Raw genomic sequence first — 22,874 nt, 5'->3', positions numbered from 1 at the left:
CTATAAGATTGAAAAAAGTCTTGGGATGGAGGAGAATGAGATTAGGTGTTTATTTCCTTGACACTTTCCCTCTTTGGTCGCCTTAGTCTAGATCTGACTCTCAACTGTCAGTCACTTCCTCTCAAGGTCATCTTCTCTACACAACTCTTTCCCTTCCAGGTCCCTGTAGTCAATTCCCTCCCTTATTCTTTTGGACCTGGGGTGGTACCAGGAGCTGGGGTGATACCAACTGCTAGCCCTGGTAGTACCTGCACAGCCCCTATGGGTCTCCTACATCCCACTCACTCCTAACTTCCTCAAATTATACTGTTCTCATCCACCAGTATTTTACACACACAATCACATTTCCTTCTGTTACCATTTCAAAGCTATATTATCTTCATTTCTGATTGATCTTTCATTGGCCTTGGTTTGTAACTCTTTCACATGAAGCTGGGGGCAAAACAGCTTCTTTGCCTTATTTGTCAAGTGAGAGAAAAAACTATAAAAATCCACTATTTTTATTTCCATGTAGACTTTATCACTAGAATCCTAGCAATGAGCATCTCTCTTTTCATTAGACTGTGAACTCCTTGAGGGTAGGAACTGGATTTTCTTCACCTTTCTTCCCTGGAAGCACAGCACTGTGCCTGGGTACAGTAGACACTCAGTAAATATTCGGTTATTGAATAAAATACTAGGAAGCACTTCATAGATATTCAATAGAATAAATGAATGGAGAAAGAGTTGGTTCCCCACATTTCAAAGCCTTAGAGACTGTGGTTGTTAACAACTAAGACCCCCTTTTCCCCTTTGGTCCCCATGCCATTATTTTGCCAGGCTTGGGAATTTCCTGAAAGAATCTTTCCTACTCAAAGCACCTTTGGAACATATACTCAAAGAAAGCACACTAACCAAGCATTCCCCCATCTTCTTCCTCCCCCCCTTATCACATCCCTTCAGGTTTGACAACTCTGTAGGAAACCAATTTGCTGTTAATCACAAGGGAGTTTTATTTACTCTGTTGAAAGAATTGAAAAGCAGTCATTTTTATTAGTGCCACAGCTGCTTCTTCCATCAGGGAAGAAATACAATTATGCGTCTTCCTTTGGCTGAATGCAGACAGCTACAACCTCATTATTCATTCTGGTAGGAAGCAGGCCTTTATAATGAACAGGGGAAAAAAAATACACTGACCCCTCATTTGTAAGAGAACAAATCTTAGTTTCTGGAATGACATGGCCACTGCCACCGTAGCAAAAAAGGCTTTTATTTATTTATTTTTGGTTACATACTAGGGTGCAATAGCTTTAGAAACCTCTTTTCTTATGGTGTAGGGGAAAGAGTGTGGGCTTTGCTTCAGGCCACCCTGATTCAAACCCTGGCCCTGGTTTTTATCAGTGGTGGACACAGGCCATTTTCTTATCTGAAGTTGGAAGTAGGACTAGACAAGCTTCCCAGGGTGGTAGTAAGAATTAGAGATTAAATTCCTATATGTGGTACACAGTACCCATTGTGACGTGGTCTAGCTCCTGCCTACCCCTTCAGCTATACCTCATACCCTCCCTTCCCCCAAAGCTGGTATCTCTGCTGAAGCCATACTTCACCCTTCCAAGCTTCTAGAATTTGCATCCTTCTCCCTGCTTCCGTGACTGGGCACATGTGTCCCCTCAGCCTGAGTCACAAGCCCTCACTTCCCTTGTCCATCCGGCAAACTTTTTTTTCCTTAATAGTGATGGCTTCTTTGTGAAGCCTGTTTCTTACTCCCTCCTCTGGACAGACGGAGTATTGCCCCTTTCTAGCACCCTTTGCACACAGCTCACTATAGGTTGCTGCCACATGATGAGATAGACAAGTCTACTCATGTATCCACTCTAAGTATCCGTCTTGGAGTCTTTAAGATCCTTAAAAAGCAAGAACCAGGAGCTCCCCCTTCTGTATGCCCAGTGCTGGCACAGTGCTGTGCAGAATTTATGGTTAATCAATGATTTACTGAATGAATGAATGAAGCCTTAGGTAAAATACCTATCTCCCTGCATGGTTGTGGCAGACACTGGCTTGGTTAAAGGTATGCCAGTTTCAACCTTCCCCACTTGTCCACTGCCACCATAGAGACAGCCCCAGCAATGAGGGAATTTGAAAGATTCCTATCACCCAGTTTTGGCCAATGAAAAATTGGGGGAAGTCTGATGGAGGTACCTGTGTATCTTTTAGTTGTCCTCAGGAGTACTAATTGGCTCTCCATACAGAATATTCAATTCTAAATGCTGATTTCTGGCAATCCAGTGGTTAGGCCTCTGTGGTTTCAATGCCAAGAGCATGGATTGAATCAATGCCTGGTCAGGAAACTAAGACCTTGCAAGCCACACATCATGGCCAAACAGAAAAAAAGAGAAGAAGGCTAATTACCTAGCCTCATGCATTGACATAATGAGAAAAGTCTGGCCTTGGGAGCCAGACAAAAGAGGGTTTGAGTTTAGTCCCCATTTCTGTGTGTCCCATAATCAACATGGTCCAGGCTACTGAACTGGAAGGTGGATGGACTGGGTTCAGTGCTTTTTAAAGTTGTTTGACTTTGGGCAAAAAACCCCCTCATCTTCCAGGGTCTTAATTTATTCATCTGTAAATCAGGATAGTAATAGTAACTACTTCATAGGATTAAATAGGTTAATGAATATAAAGGACTTAGGAAGGAATGTGACACATATCTAGGACTGTATTGGTGTCAGCATTATTTAAAAAAAAAAATATTTGTTTACTTTTGGCTGTGCTGGGTCTTCATTGCTGCAAGGGCTTTTTTCTAGTTGGGGAGAGTGGGAGCTATGCTCTAGCTGTGGCGCACGAGCTTCTCATTGTGGTGGCTTCTCCCGTTGCAGAGCATGGGCTCTAGGCATGCAGTCTTCCGTAGTTGTGTCTCCCGGGCTCTAGGGCACAGGCTCGGTAGTTGTGGCGCATGGGCTCAGTTGTTCCATAGCATGTGGGATCATCCCAGATCAGGGATCAAACCACATCTCCTGCATTGGCAGGTAGATTCTTTACCACTGAGCCACCAGGGAAGCCCCTCAGCACTCCTTTCATTAAGAACACTAGTTGTGTAACTTTAGGCAATTTCATGTGCTTTCTGAGACTTGATGTGCACATTTATACCACGGGGGTTAGAAGTACCTACTTTGCAGATTGTGGTGAGGGCAATTCAGGCACTCAGAGCACCAGAGGTGGCACCTGGCAGGAGGCCACAGCTGTGCAAAGGGAGAAGGAAGCCTGTGCTGAACTCTGGACTGTGTGTGTCTGTGGATGTCTGGACTGAGGGTGCCTCACCTTTAATCCCTATTTCCCTTCACCCTTCCTATCACCACGGAAGAGAGCTCCCTCCTTGGTGGCTGCCCCTAAGCTCTGAACCCCATCCCCTCTTTTCAGGGACCTTGTGCTATTGATTTAGCCCCTGTCCCTTCATCCTTTTCGTCTCCACTGGCTCCTCTCCAAAAACATTTAAATGGGCTCCTGTCTCTTTCACCTGAGAAAAAACACCACTTCATTAAAAAAGGAAACAGCTTTAATCCAACTCTCCTCAAGAGCCATTCATTTTCTTTCCATCCTCCCACAGTCAAACTCCTTCGTGTATTTGTCTACACAACCTATCACTCCTTCCCCGTCTCCCATTCACTCCTCCCGATGGTGTAGCCTTTAAAAAGTAGATTGAATATTGGGAGACTGGAACAAGCCAGGTAAAAGACACAAGGGCAGGCAGGGGTGATCCTGAAAAAGAGTGCCTAGACAGAAGGTATAGAAAGAGGAGGAGATGAGAGAGACTACGGTGGCCGGGCCCTTGCTGTCCTTCAGTGCAATCCAAGCTCACGTGGTGGGCAAAACCCATAGTTCTCTAGGCTCGTGACACACTTGCATACAGCTCCCTCCTGCATCATGAGCCTTTTACGTGGCAGCACCTGACTTCTTTTATCAAGCCATCTGGTGCTTTTATCAAACTTTTATCAAGCTTTTATCAAACTATCTGGTGCTAGTCCAGACAGTGCCAATCCCTCCATGCCTTTCCAGTTTAGAGCCTTCCTTGCCACCACTGGGGTTTCGCTGAAATCTAAGCAATGCCAAGAAGAGAAGAGTGAGAAGGTAAAATTTATATGGGGATACAAATTTTCAGATTTTTCCTGTCTTTCCTTTCTCCAGTTTCATAATCATCCATAATCATCAGAGGCTGGGGCAGATGCTGTCAACCTGACTTTGATGTTGCCCACCTCGGACATCATCTAGAAACACGTGAAAACGTCTACCTGTCAGTGCCAGAAGATTGAAGCTAGCGTTTGTGAAGCAAACACAGCAAAGTTCTGCCACATCCAAGAGCTCACTGGATTTCCTTAACTAATATATGAGTTAGGGGCCCTCGCCAGCCCCAGTTACAGACAAAAAGACCGAGGTTCAGGGTCAGTGGCATCTACCATTTGCTGAACTTACCAAGGGTCAGGTCTCAACCTCGCTAAGCACTTTTTATTCACTAAGTTATGTCTGACTCTTTTGTGACTCCATGGACTGAAGCACATCAGTTCCTCTGTCCATGGGATTTCCCAGGCAAGAATACTGGAGTTGTTGATATTCCTGGCATTGGGTTATTTCCATTGGGTTGCCCATTTATTTTCAAATGGGTTGCCATTTCCTCTTCCACGGGATCTTCCTGATCCAGGAGTCGAACCCATGTCTCCTGCTTGGCAGGTGGATTCTTTCCCACTGAGCCACCAGGCTGAGCACTTTGAAGACATTATCTCACTTGGTCTTCATAGTCACAGCTTAATATACAGGTATTATTGCCCCTTTTCAGATAAAAAGCTTAGGATTTGGTAGAAACAAGGCTGACTCTGCCTGATTAAATGGGTGATCTTCTTAAGCTCTCTGGGCTACAGTTTAAAATATTGGGGCTAGACTGAATGCGCTAAAAGGTTCATTCCAAACTGATCTCTCTTGAGCCTAACTCCCAGCTGTTAGTGTCAGCTCTGGATACTGGAGCGACAGAAAACAAGTTATTTCAGCTTTAAGAGTGGAACTAAAGTAGGTGGAGAAAGAACTGGATGGTCTGTAAATGCCATTCTGTTCCTTTTTCACTGGGTTGTTCTTGTGGGCCTTTTAGAACACTTTCCAGATTCTTCTAAATCAGATTTTAAAACCTATAAGGTTGGAATCAGACAGAAGATCGAGGTCCCATATTGGTCACAGCCTTTGCTCACTGTATGATCTTGAGAAGTTCATTGACATTTCTGAGCCTCCATTCTCTCATTTGTAAGAGGGGGTGCTTCCAGGCTTGTTGAGAAGATAAAGCAGGAGGGAGTGTGTGAATCTGCTTGACACATAGTAGGTGCTAGGTAAATGGTTGTGATGATTAGTTGCTTTAAAAAATGTTTAATCTGGTGTTCAATCAACTGACACATGGAAGATGCAAGGAAATGCTTACGGTTTCAAATTTGGGACTTGTACCCCGCACTGAATGGGTGGTTTTGAGCAGGAGGCCCGGGGAGTGACAGCAGAGGGGGAGTGATGCCAAAATGATAGTATGAGTCCACAGAATAACTCGCAGCTGCCAGGTCACACAACTTGAGAACTGCTTCAGAACCGGCAACTCTTCCCCATTGTTGCTAAGAGACTGGGTTGAGGTGGGAGAGGAAAAAACCAAAAGATGAACTTTAGATTTTGGAAGTGATTTTATGGACTCCTATTCACCAAAAGCTAGAGACTTTGAAGATAGTCCACATGTTAAAGAAGTATGTGTTGAGTCCCTACCAGATGCCAGGGATGGCTCTGGGCCCTGGAGAGACAAAAAAATTGACCAAGTCCTCAACCTCATGGAGCTTCCACTGGGCTTAGGTTTCTCCTTTACAGTCAGAGAACTGCTGGAGATTCCGGGAGCTGAGTCATGTGCCTACAGTCCTGGGCCACCTCCTGGAAGAGTTGACCTTAGAATCGGCTTCCCAAATCCTGGATCAGGAGTTTTTCCATCTACTACATTTTACAAACAAGATTCATCTGAGGCAGATTTTAGTGATAACTGAGTCTTTGGCACTTCAGCTAGATAAATAAAGGTTCTTGCTGGAGAGATTTCTGGAAATGAGTCCAAAAATTAATGTTTATTTAATTTCAAGTATCCCACTGAGAAATGTTATATGTATTCAGTCCCTGTCCTGCATGATCACAACCAGTTGAATGAGGATGGAGAGTATGAATGGAGGAGGAAGGATAAACGAGAGGAAGATTGGGGCATCTCATAACTGCTGAAACTTAGCAAGACAGGCAAGTCGAGAGGTCTGGGTCGGAACCAGATCCTGTCCCTTGCTACTTACGACTTTCACCTCTCTGGGCCTCAGTTTTCTCACCTGTGAAGTGAAAGATTGGATTAGAATGGTCTCAAAATTCTCTCGCTCTAAATTCTATAATAAATCACCCAACAATGTCTTATAAGCCCAAAGGACCCAAGATGTAATTCCAGAAGGCAGCTGTGGGCCAATGATGGAGCCTTGAGTGTTAATCAGCCCTTCCTCTGCACCCATGTCCTGCAGAGTGGGTCCCATGTGCCTGGTGAGTGGCTGTTTCCGTGTTCACACCTGAGATGCTTCTGCTCTTGGAGGGCAAGGACTCTGTCCCATTCACTCGTGCATCTCTCCCCAGGGCCCAGGGACATACTCAACATTGGTGGGCATTTCATATGTGTTTGTAGACTTGCCTTTAGCTGAGAAGAGGCAGATTTGGAAAGGGACTTCAAACAAAAACTGTGGTAAAGGAGAAGTGCTTCCAAAGTTTGCTGCAACAGAGACTTGGACTTTGGTCCTAGCTGGTAAGTAGCAGGGCTGATGTCCAAACCCCAGGACTGCGTGCCTTCTAAGCCTGTGTCCTACCCTTCCCCCATCCTTGCATACATTCATTTGTTTATTCAAAATGCAGCTCAGTGTCATTGGAGGCTAGGTGGACAAGCTTGGGAGTCAGGCTCTCTGGGTTTGAATCTCAACTCTGCCACTTGTTGCTGTGTAACTCTGAGCAGGTATTTTAACCTTTTCATACATCTATTCCTTCATCTGTAAAGCAGGGATGATAATGGTACCTCCCTCCAAGAGTTGTTGAAGGAAAATATGTGAGACGATGCATATAAAGCAAGCAGCGTAAAGGCTGGCATTTAATATGTGCTTGCATGCTAGTGTGCATGCATGCATGCTAAGTTGCTTCAGTCTGAGTCTTTGTGACCCTGTGGACTGTAACCCTACAGGCTTTTCTGTCCATGGAATTCTCTAGGCAAGAATACTGGAGTGGATTACTATGACCTCCTCCAGGGGATTTTCCTGACCCAGGGATTGAACTTGTGTTTCTTACGTCTCCTGCATTAGGAGGTGGGTTCTTTACCATGAGCGCCACCCGGGAAGTCCTAATATGTGCTTACTGAATTCTAAATCTGTTGTTGCTGATGCTGTTGTTATTATTATTACTATTAGTAGTATTTGCCATACACTGGGTCAATAGTAGCAGTAGTAACAGCAATAGTAGTTAGTAGTAGTAGTCTTTGCCGTGCACTGAACCAGTAGTACTAGTAGTGGCAACAGCAGCAGTAGTTACAGGAGTAATAGCAGCAGTAGTATTAGTAGCAGATTTGCCGTGCATTGAGCCAGTAATAGTAGTATTACTACTACTATTAGTAGTAGTAGCATTTGCTACACACAGGCTAGGAGCTGGATAACAAACAGACACAGACTTTATTCCCACAGAATTCCCTGTGTGTATATTGCTGTAATTCCTTAAAGATCAGAGATGGGCCTTGATTCAAAAACTGAAGCAAACAGACTGGTCTTTGTGAGAGTTGCTTTGTGTGTTACCCTAGTTGGAGGAGACACCACCCAGGACTTCATGAAATTCCAAAGCAGAAAAGGAGGGAGAGGCGGCAATCCTGCCCAGCTGTGAAGTGTTAGGTGCTAAGGGGGCAGTCTCTTATATAACGGTAAGATCTTTAGTCCATCACCACATCTATGAAGAAAATCTGAGATGATGGGGATCTTACAACAAAAATTAGATTTTTACAATAATCTAATTTCAACCTCTCAACCGTAAAATAAAACCATATCAGAGGTGGAAGAGTCCTTATGGATAAGTCCAGTGTTTTACAAATTAATAACTGGAAGCCAGAGGGGCCTGGTGACCCCCTGATGTCCCTCCCCCTTCTGGTTGCTGATGGAGTCAGGTCAGGATCTGGTTCCACCCTCCCCATGGTTCCCTGTGCATCACAGGATACCCGAGAGTAGTGGCAGTTTATTTGCAACTTGCTCAAGATCTTTCCTGATAGCTCCGTTGGTAAAGAATCCACCTGCAATGCAGGAGACCCCTGTTTGATTCCTGGGTCTGGAAGATCTGCTGGAGAAGAGACAGGCTACCTACTCCAGTGTTCTTGGGTTTCCCTGGTGGCTCAGCTGGTAAAGAATCCGCCTGCAATGCGGGAGACCTGGGTTCAATCCCTGGGTTGGGAAGATCCCCTGGAGAAAGGAGAGTGGGTCACTCCAATATTCTGGCCTGGAGAATTCCATGGACTGTATACTCCATGGGGTTGCAAAGAGTCAGACACGACTGGGTGACTTTCACTTTCAAGGTCACACACTTGGAAAGCAAAAATGGTGGGACATCTTCTTCTCTCCCTTTCTTTCTTTCTTTCATTCAACATCTCATGAGGATGTCTGCTCCAAGCTTGGGTGCTGCATACAGGTGGTTTTCAATAAAAATCTTTCAGAACAAAATGAGTTTTGAGGTAACTCAGAGCCTGGGAGTCTGAGAGATGTGGGTTCCTGTGCCACCAGACCACCGACTACTGGTGTGATCTTCGAAGCTCAGGTTGTGTAAAATGGGGGGGGGGACAAAACTGCCCTCCCAGGCTGTTTCTATGGGGTCATTTGAAGGCTTTATGATTAACCTAAATTAGAAGCAGGATGGGAGTTTCTAACACCTCAAATCTCCCATTGTCCTGCTTCATCTACTGTTCCGAGCAATGGGTTCTTTTCCTTCCTTATCTCTTTGGAAATACCGTGCTTGATCTAGATAACATACAGCCTTCTGTGCGTGGCATGCATTTGCATTCTCCACCAGATCTGTGGTATGTGTTTTCCAGCTTCCTGAATAGACTGAGCCATTCATCTCATGAATCAGTTTGTGTCGGTTTATATTTTTGCCCTTAAGTGCTACTGCAGCCCAAGCTAAGGCTGGGTCCTTGCAGTTCTCCTTGCTAGCGATTGCTGCCTGCCAGCATCACAGAGCTTTCCTGGGGCTGGCATGAGTTTCAGCCAGCACAGAGACACAGGGCAATGGCTTCCAGTGGGAACTTGCTTTCAGTCACAGACGCCACGATGCACTGGATGGAGAGCTGGCAGATGCCACCAGCAGATGCCCCTCGGAAACTCTGGCTGTTTTGAAGCCTGGAGAAAAGCCAGAAGCAATGGGGCCCTGGAGGCAGCACCTCTGCTTTCTGAAAAGGAAGCTGGAGTGCCGTGGGCTCCACCACGTGCACAGTGGCTGTGTCCAGACCTGAATGCCCCTCTCATTACTCACCGGAAGTGAGTATGAACACTTCATGCAGGAAGATGACTCGCTCCTCTGACAAGATACAGAGAGCTTTACCAAGGAAATGATTCGCAGGGTTTAAATATTCTATTTCTTAGTCTGCTTTTCCTCTGTAGAATCTGTTGCAAATTGATCCAGTGGTAGCATCCTTTGAACACCTTGGAGGATTTTTAATTAGTACTCATGCCAGTTATAAAACTTCAAGCGTAACTCCTCCCTTGATGTTTCTGCAGCATTTGCTGTGAAGAGGAATGGTTTGTCATAACAGTGGGAAATGGCACAATGAGCCTGTTGCTTTTATAATTGGAGATGAGCGACATAATGAAAAACAACATCGCACAGTTGTCACGGGTCAGGCTTGAGTACAAGGCATTATGGATACCTAGCATGACTGAGTGAACAGGAAGATGAAACTGGGAGAAGGCAAGATGGAGGGATTGACCTCTTGGCTCCACTCAAGTCAGCTTAGGAGCAAGGCAACCTAGGAGACCAAACAGAGAAGCCAAGGAAGTGGGTTAGTTTACTTCTAACTCATTTACATTCATTCTCGAAGGTGGGTGTGTCTGGCGAGGAAACTCCAGTTTGTATTCTCTGGAACCAGGTAGGAATTTGCCACCTTTGGGGAAGATCTGTCCACATGCAGGAGGTGTTGAGCAGCAAGGACAGACTCCAGAACCCAGTCCTAAGGGAAAGGAGCTGAGAAAAGTCAGGCGTGGTTCCAGGCCACCAACCAATGGACAGGGACAGCAGTAGGCTCTGGGCTCAGAGAAGAGGCACTTAGATAGAAGCTAGTCTTTACAGGACTGGGGAAGGCAGTGTGGTGTCATGGGAGCATGTGACTTTGCACTTGGAAAACCGTCAATTCCAGTCTCAGTGTTGGTACCTACTAGCTGTGTGATCCTGGGCAGGTCACTTCATTTCTTGGGCTGTTGTTTAGTCACTAAGTCATGTCCAACTCTTTGCGACCGATGGCTGTAGCCCGCCAGCCTCCTCTGTCCACGGGATTTCCCAGGCAAGAATACTGGATTGGGTAGCCATTACCAACTCCAAGGATCTTCCTGATGCCAGGATCAAACCCGCTTCTCCTGCATTGGCAGGCAGATTCTTTACCACTGAGCCACCTGGGAAGCCTTCACTTTTTGAGACACATCTGCAAAATCATTCCAAGAGAGGCAACATGGTAGCCAAGATCCTAGTTAGACAGACTTGGGTTCCAGGCTCTAGTCCATCATTTATAAACCATAAAGTCCTTAACTTCTGTAGTTACCTTCTATTTGCTTCAGTCTTCCCATCTGTAGAAAGGGGATAAGAGTATCTCCTCATCTCTCATAAATCTGGGGTGAGGATTAATTGAAACAAGGCAGGTAAAATACTTAGCATTATTCTCAGAACACAGAAAGCACTCCTTGAATCAGTTCAGTTGCTCAGTCATGTCCGACTCTTTACGACCCCATGGACTGCAGCACACCAGGCTTCCCTGTCCATCACCAACTCCCAGAGTTTGCTCAAACTCATGTCCATCGAGATGATGATGCCATCCAACCATCTCATCTTCTGTCGTCCCCAAACCAGCCCCCAACCCAGCCATCACAGGGACTTGCTCTGTGCTCAGTACCATAGGGGAGGTGAAAAGCATGGGCACTATTTCTGCCCTGCTGCTGTTTAATCACTGAGTCATGTCTGACTCTTTGCAACCCCATGAACTGTAGCCTACTAGCCTCCTCTGTCCATGGGATTCTCTGGGCAAGAATACTGGGGAGGGTTGCCATTTCCTTCTCCAGGGGATCTTCCCAGCCCAAGGATCGAACCTGTGTCTCCTGCTTGGCATGTGTCTCTTACTTGGCAGGTGAGTTCTTTACCACTGAGCCACCTGGGACATGGGTGCTAATAATAATCCTGGTGATGTAATAACAGTTACTACTGTATTCAGTGCTCAGTGAGGGTGCTAAGTGCTTTACATATGTGAAACAGGATTTATTGTGTCCATTTTATAGAGATGATGAAAGGGAGGTTTAATGAGGCTGTTCCAGGATACACACAGCTAGAGGAAGAGCTGGGATTGTAGTCCCTTATCAGTCTGTTTTTCATTCCTCATACCATCTCACTTCCCTTACTGCTATGTTTTATTATGTAGTCAGTGTAAGCCTAATTATATACAATGGACTATGAATTGTGCACAGTAGGAGCTGGGCATTCATTTCCTATCCCTCTGTCACTAAGCTACTGATGAAGCCCTTAGTGTTCAGATGTGACTAATGGGATTGTTCTTGTTCTGGTTTGATTTGAATTTCTACCTTGATTATTACGTAAAAACTTTAATCATTGGGGTGAACAATGGCATGAATGGTGCCCTTTTATAAATGCTGCTGGAACTGGCATTCATTCTCACACTCTTTTCCCTCTTTTTTGAATAGTTGTTCATGTTTTTTGGCAATTTTTCTCTTCAGTTATAAAAACATTTTATCTATCAGTGCTCTAATAGATAAATTATTAAATTTATCTAAAGAAAATTATTTGAAGAAAATTAGTCTTATTTACTTGTCATATGTGTTAGAAATATGTTTCTCTCTGTTAGAGATATTTTTCCTACCCTGTCAATGATCTACTGACTGCATATATCGTATTTGGGGGGGCATAACATAGCTCTGTATTAGTTTTAGGAAAGTGTTCTCACTCCAAGAGAAAAAAGAAATTGTTATGTATGCAAATCTTTTACTTTGTTTTCTATTGTCTTCTACTGATTTATTATTCTACTATTTCCCAATTCCAAATTGTTTTAATATTTATAACTTTATAATGCATTTTAACATATAAAATAAATGTATTTTAATGTATAAAAATAATACATTTTAGTGTATAATTACTTTTGTTATCCTTTTTCAGCTTTTTCCTGCCTTGTATATTTACTTTTTCTTTAAAAAAATACATATGCTATACCATTTTATAGAAAAATGAGTACAGATTAAGTATAAAAATAAAAAAAAATTTAAATGAATATTAACACTATCTAAAAGTTACTGATACTAGTTTCTTGGAATATGTCATTTCAATCTTTTCCTATGTATAAACATACACGCCGGAGAAGGCAATGGTAACCCACTCCAGTACTCTTGCCTGGAAAATCCCATGGACGGAGGAGCCTGGTAGGCTGCAGTCCATGGGGTTGCTAAGAGTCGGACGTGACTGAGCGACTTAGCAGCAGCAGCAGCAAACATACACACACATCTTTTTTCCAACAAAATTCAGGTCATGCTGTAGTAACAAATGTATTATCTGCAATGTGAATACCCATTGCCTGATTAGCATGCTCATTGCCTAATATACTGTTTTACTTAACCATTCCTCTTTGTTGAGCATGCAAGTTATTTTTAATTTTTCACCCAAGCTACTTATGCTTACTTCTGCCTGACTGTGAATGAATCCTTTGCACATTTCTCTAGCAAGTTGATTAACATCTGGTCTAAGAGACTCTTTGGCACCTTGGGGTTGGGTTTGTGATGTCCACATCAGCTCATGAATATCTACTCAAAGACTCCTTCCTCCTTGAAAGAGCCATTCAGATTTGATCCGGGTGTAAAGGAAACACTCACTGTGGAAGACGTTGGCACTGTGGTTAAGAGCATGAACTGTTAAATCAGACAGAACCATGTGAATTTGGAGAAGTTGCTTAAACTCTGAGTCTGCTTCCTCATCTGTAAAATACAGATATCGATAGCTACTCAGAGGATGACAGTGGTGATTAAATATGATTAGACTTGTGAAGTCCTTAGCATTATGCCCACCATACAGTAAGACGTTCAACAAATGACAAGTATGCAAATATTGTGCCTCTTTCGACTACTTGACCACAGCTGCCCTCCCTTGACCTTTTGAATCTTGCTGCTTGGCAGTCTGGAGATGCAGCCTCTGAGGATGGAGTCATATCTTTAGGACAAGGTATGGCTTGTGACACAAGGTATGGCTCCAGAACAAGTGGCATTTGCATCCGCCGCGCATCTCAGAATCTGCAGAAAATCAGGCCCCACTCAAGACTTATTCAAATGTATGGCAAAACCAATACAATATTGTAAAGTAAAAAAATAAATAAATAATTTAAAAAAAAAGACATTCAATCATAGCCCACATTTTAAAAAGATTCCCAGGTGATCTGCACACATAATAAAGATTGTGAATAGATTGGTCCAGGAATCCAGGGAGCTGGTGGTGCTCTGTAGTGGGGGTGGGGTTGGGGACACAGGAGCATATGGCATCTCTAGTCTTGAATTTTCTAGTCTGGAATTTGTATTCTTTTGGTCTCAGATCCATCACTCAGTAGCAAGGTGCTCTTCACAAAGCTCTGATGACCCTTAGCACTGTAATGTGGTGGAACACCCTCATATTCAGATTTGAACAGAGCTGAGTTTCAATTCCAACTTTATTATTTAGAGGGCTTCTTATTAGCCAGAAAACCTTGAGACAAATCATTTCAGCTTTCTGAGCCTAGTTTTCTCATCCATAAAATGTGAGTGATACACCTTTCTTGGGATGTTGTTAGAGATAACCAGTGATAAAGTATTTAAGAAGCTGGGCACCTCACTGGGATATAAAACATATTTTGACTCCAAAAACCTGAGTTTGGATCTCAACTCCAGAAGCCACTTGACCAGTCACTTTCTCTCCTTGGACTTCAGTTTCATCACCTGTAAACTAGATGTTTAGATTAAATAACCCCTTAGGTTTCTCTCTGCTTTGAAACTTGATAACTCTAAGGTATCAATATATTGCTGTGCACATATTTGAATCCTAATGATAACTCGAGACTCTCACCACCCTGACAAATCAGCTAAACTGCCTTTCAATTGGGAGATATGTAAAGAGGGTAAATTTTTTATATATCAATGCATGGTTCCAACTGGTACAAATAAGAGACTCAAGGGAAGTGTTGACAGCTATTAAATGGAATTTCCATACCATAAGGACATTTACCTAGATGGTTATATGGTGGGTACTGAGCTCTCCCACGCTGGATTTTGAACCTCAGGAGTATTTGGAACACCTATCTGAAACTGGAAGTTCTTTGATTTAAATTAGAAAACTGTCAAGATCACCTGAATAGAAGATGTTTGATTGGGGGAAGGGAAATGAAAACCTGATTCTTACAAGGGAATCTTAATAAATGATGGACAATTAAAGTAATTGAAAGTATCCTAAGCAATCCTTTCTCCTAGTTTTTTTTGAAGAGAATACAAGATCAGGAAAGTCAGAACACACTTGAGCTAGCAGTCTGTATCCCTGAGACAGAGTACTAATTCAAGCATTATTTATAATCCATTTGTGCATTCATTCATTCATTCACCAAACTTGATTTGAGCACTACCGTAGATAGACACTGTTTGGGGGATGGAGAGTCAGAGTGGAAATAAGTTAGACAGTAACAATGTGTTCTAAGAGATGAGACAGATACTCAGATAATAATGCAAGATAAAAACTATCATCAGGGGGAAGGATGAAATGCTCTAAACATATAGAGAACAGAGGGATTACTTCTGGAGACTGGTACATATTAGACATGACTCCTTAGCAGATGTAGCATCTAGTCTGGGCCTTGAATGATTGGATTTTATCCATCAATTCAACAAATATTTGCTAGAAACCAGTTAACCACAATGCGTCACAGACGGTGGGTTCAGAGTTGCCTAACTATGAGGGAGCTGTTTGTCAATTACTAATTTTCTGTGATTTGCTCTTCTTCCTCTTCCGTTTACACCATCAGTTTGGGGAAGTTAAACTTGCAAATTTCTTGAGGGAGTATCAAAACCAGTCGTTGCTAAATGTTGGTTTCTTCAAGCCAGACAAACCTGCACTCATTCAAAACATATTTATCAGCTATAAACTGTGTGCCAGACATGATGCTAAGGAGTCAGAAATACAATGATGAGCCCAGGCAGTGTGCTTGTTATGCAGCTTGCAGCTGGCTGGAAAGACAAGAGATGGTGTCAGATGATCTCACAGATACATGTGAAATTGTAACTGATGAGTGTAGAGAAGGGAAGAATGCCTTTGTTGCTAAGGAACTTATCATAAAGGGAGCCCATCAAGAGGGGGGCCAGGGAAGGTCTTGCTGACATTTGAACTTTTACATGCTTAAAGTGTGAACAGAAGTTCACAGGGAGCGGGGGAAGGACCAGTGCTCTCAGTTCAGTTCAGTTCAGTTCAATTCATTTAGCTACTTTCCAGAGGCACTGGAGAGAGATCTGAAAGGAAAGAGAGGCAAACTGAAGCTAGATCCATAGGGAGGGGACTGATCATGCTGGAGCCCTAGCCATAGAATTCTGTCTTTCTCCTAAGAGTAGGGAGAAGCCACTGAAAATTTCAAGCTGGAAAGAGAACGGTCAAATTTATATTTTGAAAAGATCCTCCAGTTTGCAAGCCCTCAGTGTTAGACTAGTTTTGCTTATATATGTTCTGGCTGTGACAATAAGAATAAAGGCAGTACATTATAGATAAGGGGGAGGCCTGTTAGAACTTAGTGTTGTAGTTCAGAAGAAAGGTTATATTTTTTTGACCAAAGTGGTGGTGATGATGGAGAGATTAACTGGAGTTAAATCAATAATATGGTGGATAGAACATGGGAAATGAAGTTGATGGATGAAATATCATTCACTGAAGAGAATCAACAGTTGGCCTTGTCTCAGGGCTGCCGCAGACAGTTGTGTGAGTTGGACACTGCACAAGGCACCTGGCTGAGTGGGAAAGGCAGGTAGTGGGAGTCAGTCTGTACTCTGAACATTAAGTGGCACATCCTGATTCAGAGCTATATCGACCCAGTTTGGAGAAGGATCTTCTTAAAATTTGCAAATGGCAACACTAAAAATAACTAGACCTTTTAACAGCGTTGCACGCATTCAGGCAAACCTGGCTGGGGTGCCGTAAGTTGTGGGGGCAGGTGGCGAGTTAGAAGTGGTAAAGCCAGGAGTAGGGTACCTGGATGGTGGGAGAAGGGGCTGGGGAAGTTGATGAGAAAATGAGAGGCTGAAAGGAACACCAGGCTCCGTTTGTTTATTCTGCAGTGGCTGTCTCTGGCCTTTCCTGGACTCTTGACCCACAGGGAGGGATCCTGCCTGTGGCTCACCCTTCCTGTTATTTTGATTCTTTTGTTGGATGCCTTTGATGAAAGTAGATATGAAAACCCAGACTATCAGAGAGCAGAAGCAGTTTAAGAACCATCCAGCTCCACTTTCTCATTCTAGAGGTGAGAATACTAAAGCCCAGGAGGACGGCATGCTTTGTCCCATGGCGCCATGCTGGGACTAAATCCTCACTTTCCTTACTCACCACATCTTGCTGCTCTTCCCTCTAACAAGAAATAAACTGAACTACTGCAGGCAGCAAGGCACACCTGGAGAGCACAGGTACTAGGCAGTGTCAACCTAGATTTGGGGCCGCACTTACCATTCTTCTGCTGTGTGATCTTGGGCAAGTTACTTAATCTCTCTGAGCTTCACTTTCTCTACCCATATGATGGAGATAAAAACACTCACTTTGAAGAGGTTTGTGAGAATTAACATAAGGCCTCTGGGACAGTATCTCTGCACAAGCCATGGTCCAGACACCATTCTCCACTTCTGGTATCTTCTCTAGCCCTTGTCTCTTTACCTACCCCTTCTCTGTTCCTGAGGGCTTGACAGGGATTTGCAGAAAATGTATTTCTTTGTAAGGTCTTTGTACAGCACTACATAAATTCAGCATATCAGATAAACACAGTATTGAGAAATGACTCTACATTTCCGCCTAACTTTGATTTGCGGATTCAGATTCCTCAGATGCAAAGGGCAATTAAACTCTGGCCCCTAAACCAGCCTTCTCCTTTCCCCCCATGATAAGTCTGCATGGATTTCAGGAAGCTTCATGTGAAAATAACACCTTGAAACCCGAAACAAAAGGAACTGGAAGGCTTCTGCAGGAAGTATAATGTAAAAGCTAGCTAGCTTTGCAGAAGGTAGAGGGTGGGAGCTCAAAAAAAAATAAGCGATCACCAGGAGGGTTTTGCTTTTTCTTTCAAAATGATTCTTGATGGCACATAGTACTTTCATCTGTTCCCTGACTTTGAGAGGCTGACAAATAGCAGTCTTATTTTGAAAGTCTATTGTTACTTTTGAGGTTTTGTGCAGAGTGAGAAGGATTGTTTTGAACAATTTCTCATGGACAAGTGGAAGCTGTACTCTTGCTACAAATGATTCATCCGGGAGAAATGATATATAAACAAGACTGCCTGCTTGGAAAGCGGACGGGAGGGCGCAGTATTTCAGAAAGGTTTTTCACTTTCATGCCAGCTAATGATCAAAGCTAGCTCTTAAAATAGCAGGGGTGCTGTGGAATGGAGACTTCAGAAAGTGTTTTTTTAATCTTACATCTCATAGTTAATATCAAAGGAAGTAGTTCTTAAATCTCTAAGACCATTTATTCTCACATGGTGATCACGTATCAATAGGTTGATTCAGTCCTTTTTAAAAAAACTCTTTCTTTCGTACTGGAATATATAGCTGATTGGGGCTTCCTAGGTGGCGCTAGTGGTAAAGAACCCACCAGCCAATGCAGAAGACTGAAGAGATGCAGATTCGATCCCTGGGTCAGGAAGATCCCCTGGAGGAGGGCATGACAACCCACTCCAGTATTCTTGCCTGGAGGATCCCATGGACAGATGAAGTCTAGAGGGGTACAGTCCATAGGGTCACAAAGAGTCGGACAGGATGGAAGCAAATCAGCATATACGCAATGAGAAAAGCTAACATTTATTGGACACATACATTTAATGGCCAGGTCATGGGCAAAGCTCTTTTGTAAAGTGCTCACTATTATCCCATGCGTTGAGTATTATTATTTTGGCATAGACTGATAGGTGCCTACCCAGTGCTCATTCACCCATTCACAAACGTTAAAGACTGTATTTCACAGACTTCCTTGCAATTAGAAGCAGACAGTGAAATACACATGGAAATTGCTAGGTGAGCTTCTGAGAAAGCTCTTTAAAGCTGATAGGGTGCCTTTTATTGCCCTGATAGTTTCCTCTGTCTTGGTTGGAATGGGGACTTGATATTCGGAGAGCACCTTATCGCCATGAAGGGACTTTAGGATGGAAGCCATGTGCAAACAACAGGGGAGCACAGAGGCACCCATGCTTCTGAAGACTGAGAGCTGCCACACCATCTCTCTTCTCTTTTTGTGCAATAGAGGAAATAGATGTCTAGCATTTTTAAAGTCACTGTTATTTGGCTGTTCTGTTTTACTCAATAGGACCTAATCCTGATTGATTTAATTATCTTAATAATTATCTCATGAGGCAGACACAGATAGTACTCTCCAATTATCTCTATGCTCCTCGACCTTTCTGTTTACCTTGAAGTTGGGTTGGGGCTATGTGTCTGATTTTGGCCAATGGGCTCTGAGTAGAAATGACACTTGTCACTTAAGAGCCCGTGTGCCTTCTCCAGCTCTCTCTTCCCTGTCACAGCATCATTGGAAGCCACACAGTGAAATGGGGTGGTAGTGTCACAAGATAGAAAAAAATGGGATCCCTGAGTCACTAGTTGTAGAAGAGCTTCCATTAACCTGCCTTTTGTGAGACTTTGGGTGAATGAGAGATTTACTTTTGTTTTGCGAAGTCAGTGAGACTTCAGAGTTTGTTATTACACTGTAGGCTAACCTATCCTGACTAATGCACCCTATTTTATAAATGAAAAAACTTAATCTTTCAGCATTTAAGTAACTTGCCCTAATCAAAGGGGCTACTTAGTGACCAAGTCTATACGACTCACAATAGCCAAATTCTGTGGTCGCCATATCCGCCTAGGTATTGGCCACCATGGTATTTCTCATCCTGTTGGCTTCCTGTCATTTGGTTCCATCCAGGTTGTTCCTCTCATCTCTCTGCATCTCCCTTTGGCCTAGACAAACTACAATCTGCATGTCCAAGTCTTAAGCTATGACATTAAATCATAGAATTACGCCTCCTATTGTAATTCTGTCTTGGAATTTGACTCTTGGCTGGTTGAATTGGCCAATACTGAAAATGGCCACTTAGCATCTGGCTTCTATTTGGTCTTTGGCTAAAACAAACAAAAAAAACCCTCAAAATTAATTTTCATCACTGAGTTTGTAGTATTTTCTGTTTTCTTCCCTGAGCACAATAAAGAAAAAAAAAAGTGAGATGTGGCTATATCACTGTAACTGAATCACTCAACTTGGTGGGTTGGAACAACTTGCTCATAAGAAAAACTTGTCTATTCAACAGATGTTATGTTACAGAGGCCCTAGTAGGTTCTGGGAATTCAAGGTGAATTTTTTACAACAGCCCTTACTTTAAAGCAGTACACAATCTAATGACCTGTATAAATAAATAAGAGGCAAAAATAGCGTGATAAGCCCACAGGGTGTATCGACACCGTGATGACACAACTGGGAAAGTTGTCTTGTCCACCTGGAATGGTCTGAATTCCCACATGAATGGGTTAGTGCCACGGCTGGAAGAATTTTTTAGAGATTGCTGAATAGTAAATGTTGTGTTAAGTGGTTTCCATAAATCAACTCTCCACACCCCCTTCCCCAACCACGCTTTACAACTATTACATCTATTCCAAGGATGAGTAAATTGTTGTTCAGTAAAGGAAAGAGCCTTGCCTAAGGTCACAAAAGTAGGGTTTTTAACTCATTTTTGTCCAACTCCAGAACTCCCCCCCCCCCCCAGTATACCAATCTGGTCTCTCTAATAAGACAGATGGGTTTATTTCTACAACCTCTGCTGTCTAATCCAGTGAATTCCCCAAGCCAAGCCCTCCGCAGCTCCATCGCAGCTTGGGCTTCTTAGAAATTCCGTGCTCATCCTCAAGAGCTCGCTACCTGCTGTGAGCCTTCTTACTGATTTTGAAATAAGAGCTGCCCTGTAAACAGTATCTGCTGCTTACTTCCTGGACTCCGGCTGGTGGGGTAAGAACATTTTCAGTGCACATGCTTCCCTATTCTGTAAAACTGTGTTTATGCTTGGTTCCCCTGAAGGCAAACGGTGCCCGTACTTTTGTCTCAGCTAAATTTGTTGCCTGGGCTTTTTCTAATCCTTTACACCCTGAGAAGCAGAGCACTGCGCGTGCCCTTTGGCGCCATCTACTGGCACTGTTCGGAGTCTGACGGCGTCTTCCGGAGAGGAGTGCGATATATTCAGTAACTAATTCAATGAATCTTGCTACTGCATTAGCAGGTTCTTTTTTCCTACACGGACTAGACGGTGACCAATTAGTAAAGAGAGCAGATATCAAATACATTGTTGTTACTCAGTTGCTCAGTCGTGTCCGACTCTGCGACTCCATGGAGGCAGCACGCCAGGCTTCCCTCTCTTGCACTGTCTCCCGGAGTTTGCTCAAACTCACATCTGTTGAGTCGGTGATGCCATCCAACCATCTCATCCTCTGTCGCCCCCTTCTCCTCCTGCCCTCAATCTTTCCCAGCATCAGGATCTTTTCTAATAAGCTGGCTCTTCGCATTAGGTGACCGAAGTATTGGAGTTTCAGCTTCAGTATCAGTCCTGCCAATGAATATTCAGGGTTGATTTCCTTTAGGATTGACTGGTTTGATCTCCTTGCAGTCCAAGGAACTCTAGGGAGTCTTCTGCAGCACCACAGTTCAAAAGTATCAATTCTTCAGCACTCAGCCTTCTTTATGGTCCAAATGTCACATCCCTGACCTAGTACTGGACCTAGGAGTCTAGTCAAACCATAGCTTTGGCTAGACAAACCTTTGTTGCAAAGTGATATCTCTGCTTTTCAATATGCTGTCTAGCTTCGTCATAGCTTTTCTTCCAAGGAGCAAGCATCTTTTAATTTCATGGCTGCAGTCACTGTCTGTAGTGATGTCAAATACATTATCTTACTTTAAAGAGACTAGTCTCTCTCTCTCACTTTTCCCACCCCACCAGTTGTGACATTTTCATCTTCAATCCTCTCTCCCTTTAAAAATATTTATTTTCTTACTATATAGAGATTAGGGCATGGGGCACACAGCCACACACCTGAGCAAACAGAGGGGCTAACTGATTTGCCGGTGTAATGAAAAGCACTGTTTTTCAGCTCATTACTGTGATTCCACAATGGGCACCAAATCCCATTTAAGATCCACCCGGGAAGTCTTCAAAGGGACACTGTTCCAGGTCTGTACCTGGCAAATGTGCCGACTCCCAGAGTCTTTGCAAAGGAATAACCTATGTTTGGAGACCCAGGCCTGTCAGATCAAAACCAGACCTGGCCTCCAGACCTTCAGACAAGTCACAACAGTGAACTCAACTCATCCATTTTCAAAATGCGGCCAGTTCTCTTTACGGAATGGAGCAGAGCCTCTCAGATTGGCGCTGGCTGCTATATTTGATATATTAGGGAGAATCCTGACTCCTTCCAGGTTTCTGCTGCTCTGTTTTAAATCCAAATAGCTTGGCTGAGTGTGGTTTTTAGTTATTTTTTCATTTGAAATGGAATTCAAAACAGCAGGGGCATAAAGCCCAGATACGAATGGGAAAGAAAATAAAAGGGTCCCTGGAGTTTCCCCTTCACCTTCCACATTAAGGAAAAGGAATATCATTGTAAACCGACTTTCTGTCAAAGTACCATGCAGGGAGGGTGATACTGCTGAGCTGTTGGAATTTTCCAATATTTCTAATGCTTTTGGTTTTCTTCAGAAGCGGTTTGATGGAGGGATCAGGGGCTCAACTTTGGAGCCAAATCCTGCTCCTGCCTCTTCCAGTCCCGGGGCCTTGGCCATTTTCTGTAACCGCTCAGTCTCAGTTTCCTCACCTGGGAACAAGCTTGCCATGGTTACCTGATGGGGCTATTGTTAGGTTGAAACAAGGTAATACAAAAGGCGTTTACCACGGGTCTGGGCACATCACAAGAGCTTCATAAACAGCTAATGTTATGATCAGTCTCTCATAGCCAGAAATTGGAGCTTCTGCCCTAAGAATGAAGAGTGTGACTTTCAGACAAAGACTGGGCAGAGGTTTGTTCTAAATCTTAAATAGTTACATCACTTGCTTTCTAAGGATAAAACAATGACAGTTCACTAAACTCCTGACGTATCTTTATAATATCGACAGAGAGAAGACATGAATATTAGTTGACTTGATTGAAATAAAGACATATTCACCAACACCCCAGAAAAAGTATAAGAAACCCTCCCTGGAAAAAATCACATAATTAATTTATGTCCATGTTTACTAAATTATTAGCCTCTGTTTTGTAAACCACAGAAATCACAAATCTCAAATCATTATGTCAGAGGAATGACAATCTTTCCGT

General features: G+C 43.4%; 1 protein-coding gene across 9 annotated transcripts in view; it reads right to left on the bottom strand.

Annotated features, from left to right (window-relative positions):
• Positions 1–22,874, bottom strand: part of LOC145505043 (protein CFDP2-like) — a 78,188-nt gene that overhangs the window by 39,857 nt on the left and 15,457 nt on the right. For 2 of the 9 annotated variants that reach the window (XR_014052749.1, XM_081486714.1), the window contains one exon: positions 5,435–5,623. The exons of 4 other annotated variants lie outside the window; for them this stretch is intronic. Coding sequence is in view for 1 of the 5 variants with exons in the window: in XM_081486717.1 (XP_081342843.1) it covers positions 5,616–5,623; positions 6,318–6,350; positions 13,152–13,253 (143 nt within the window). In the remaining 4 variants the exon portion in view is untranslated. Of the gene's footprint in view, positions 1–967; positions 5,624–6,317; positions 6,351–13,151; positions 13,254–22,874 lie in introns of those variants that run through there. 3 more of the 9 variants (XM_081486717.1, XR_014052746.1, XR_014052747.1) reach the window with 3 other exon arrangements.

Source organism: Giraffa tippelskirchi, chromosome 5 (genome assembly GCF_054371585.1).
Source record: "Giraffa tippelskirchi isolate mGirTip1 chromosome 5, T2T-mGirTip1v1.2.pri, whole genome shotgun sequence".
Taxonomy (NCBI): domain Eukaryota; kingdom Metazoa; phylum Chordata; class Mammalia; order Artiodactyla; family Giraffidae; genus Giraffa; species Giraffa tippelskirchi.
This window is presented reverse-complemented; position numbering and strand designations above follow the sequence as displayed.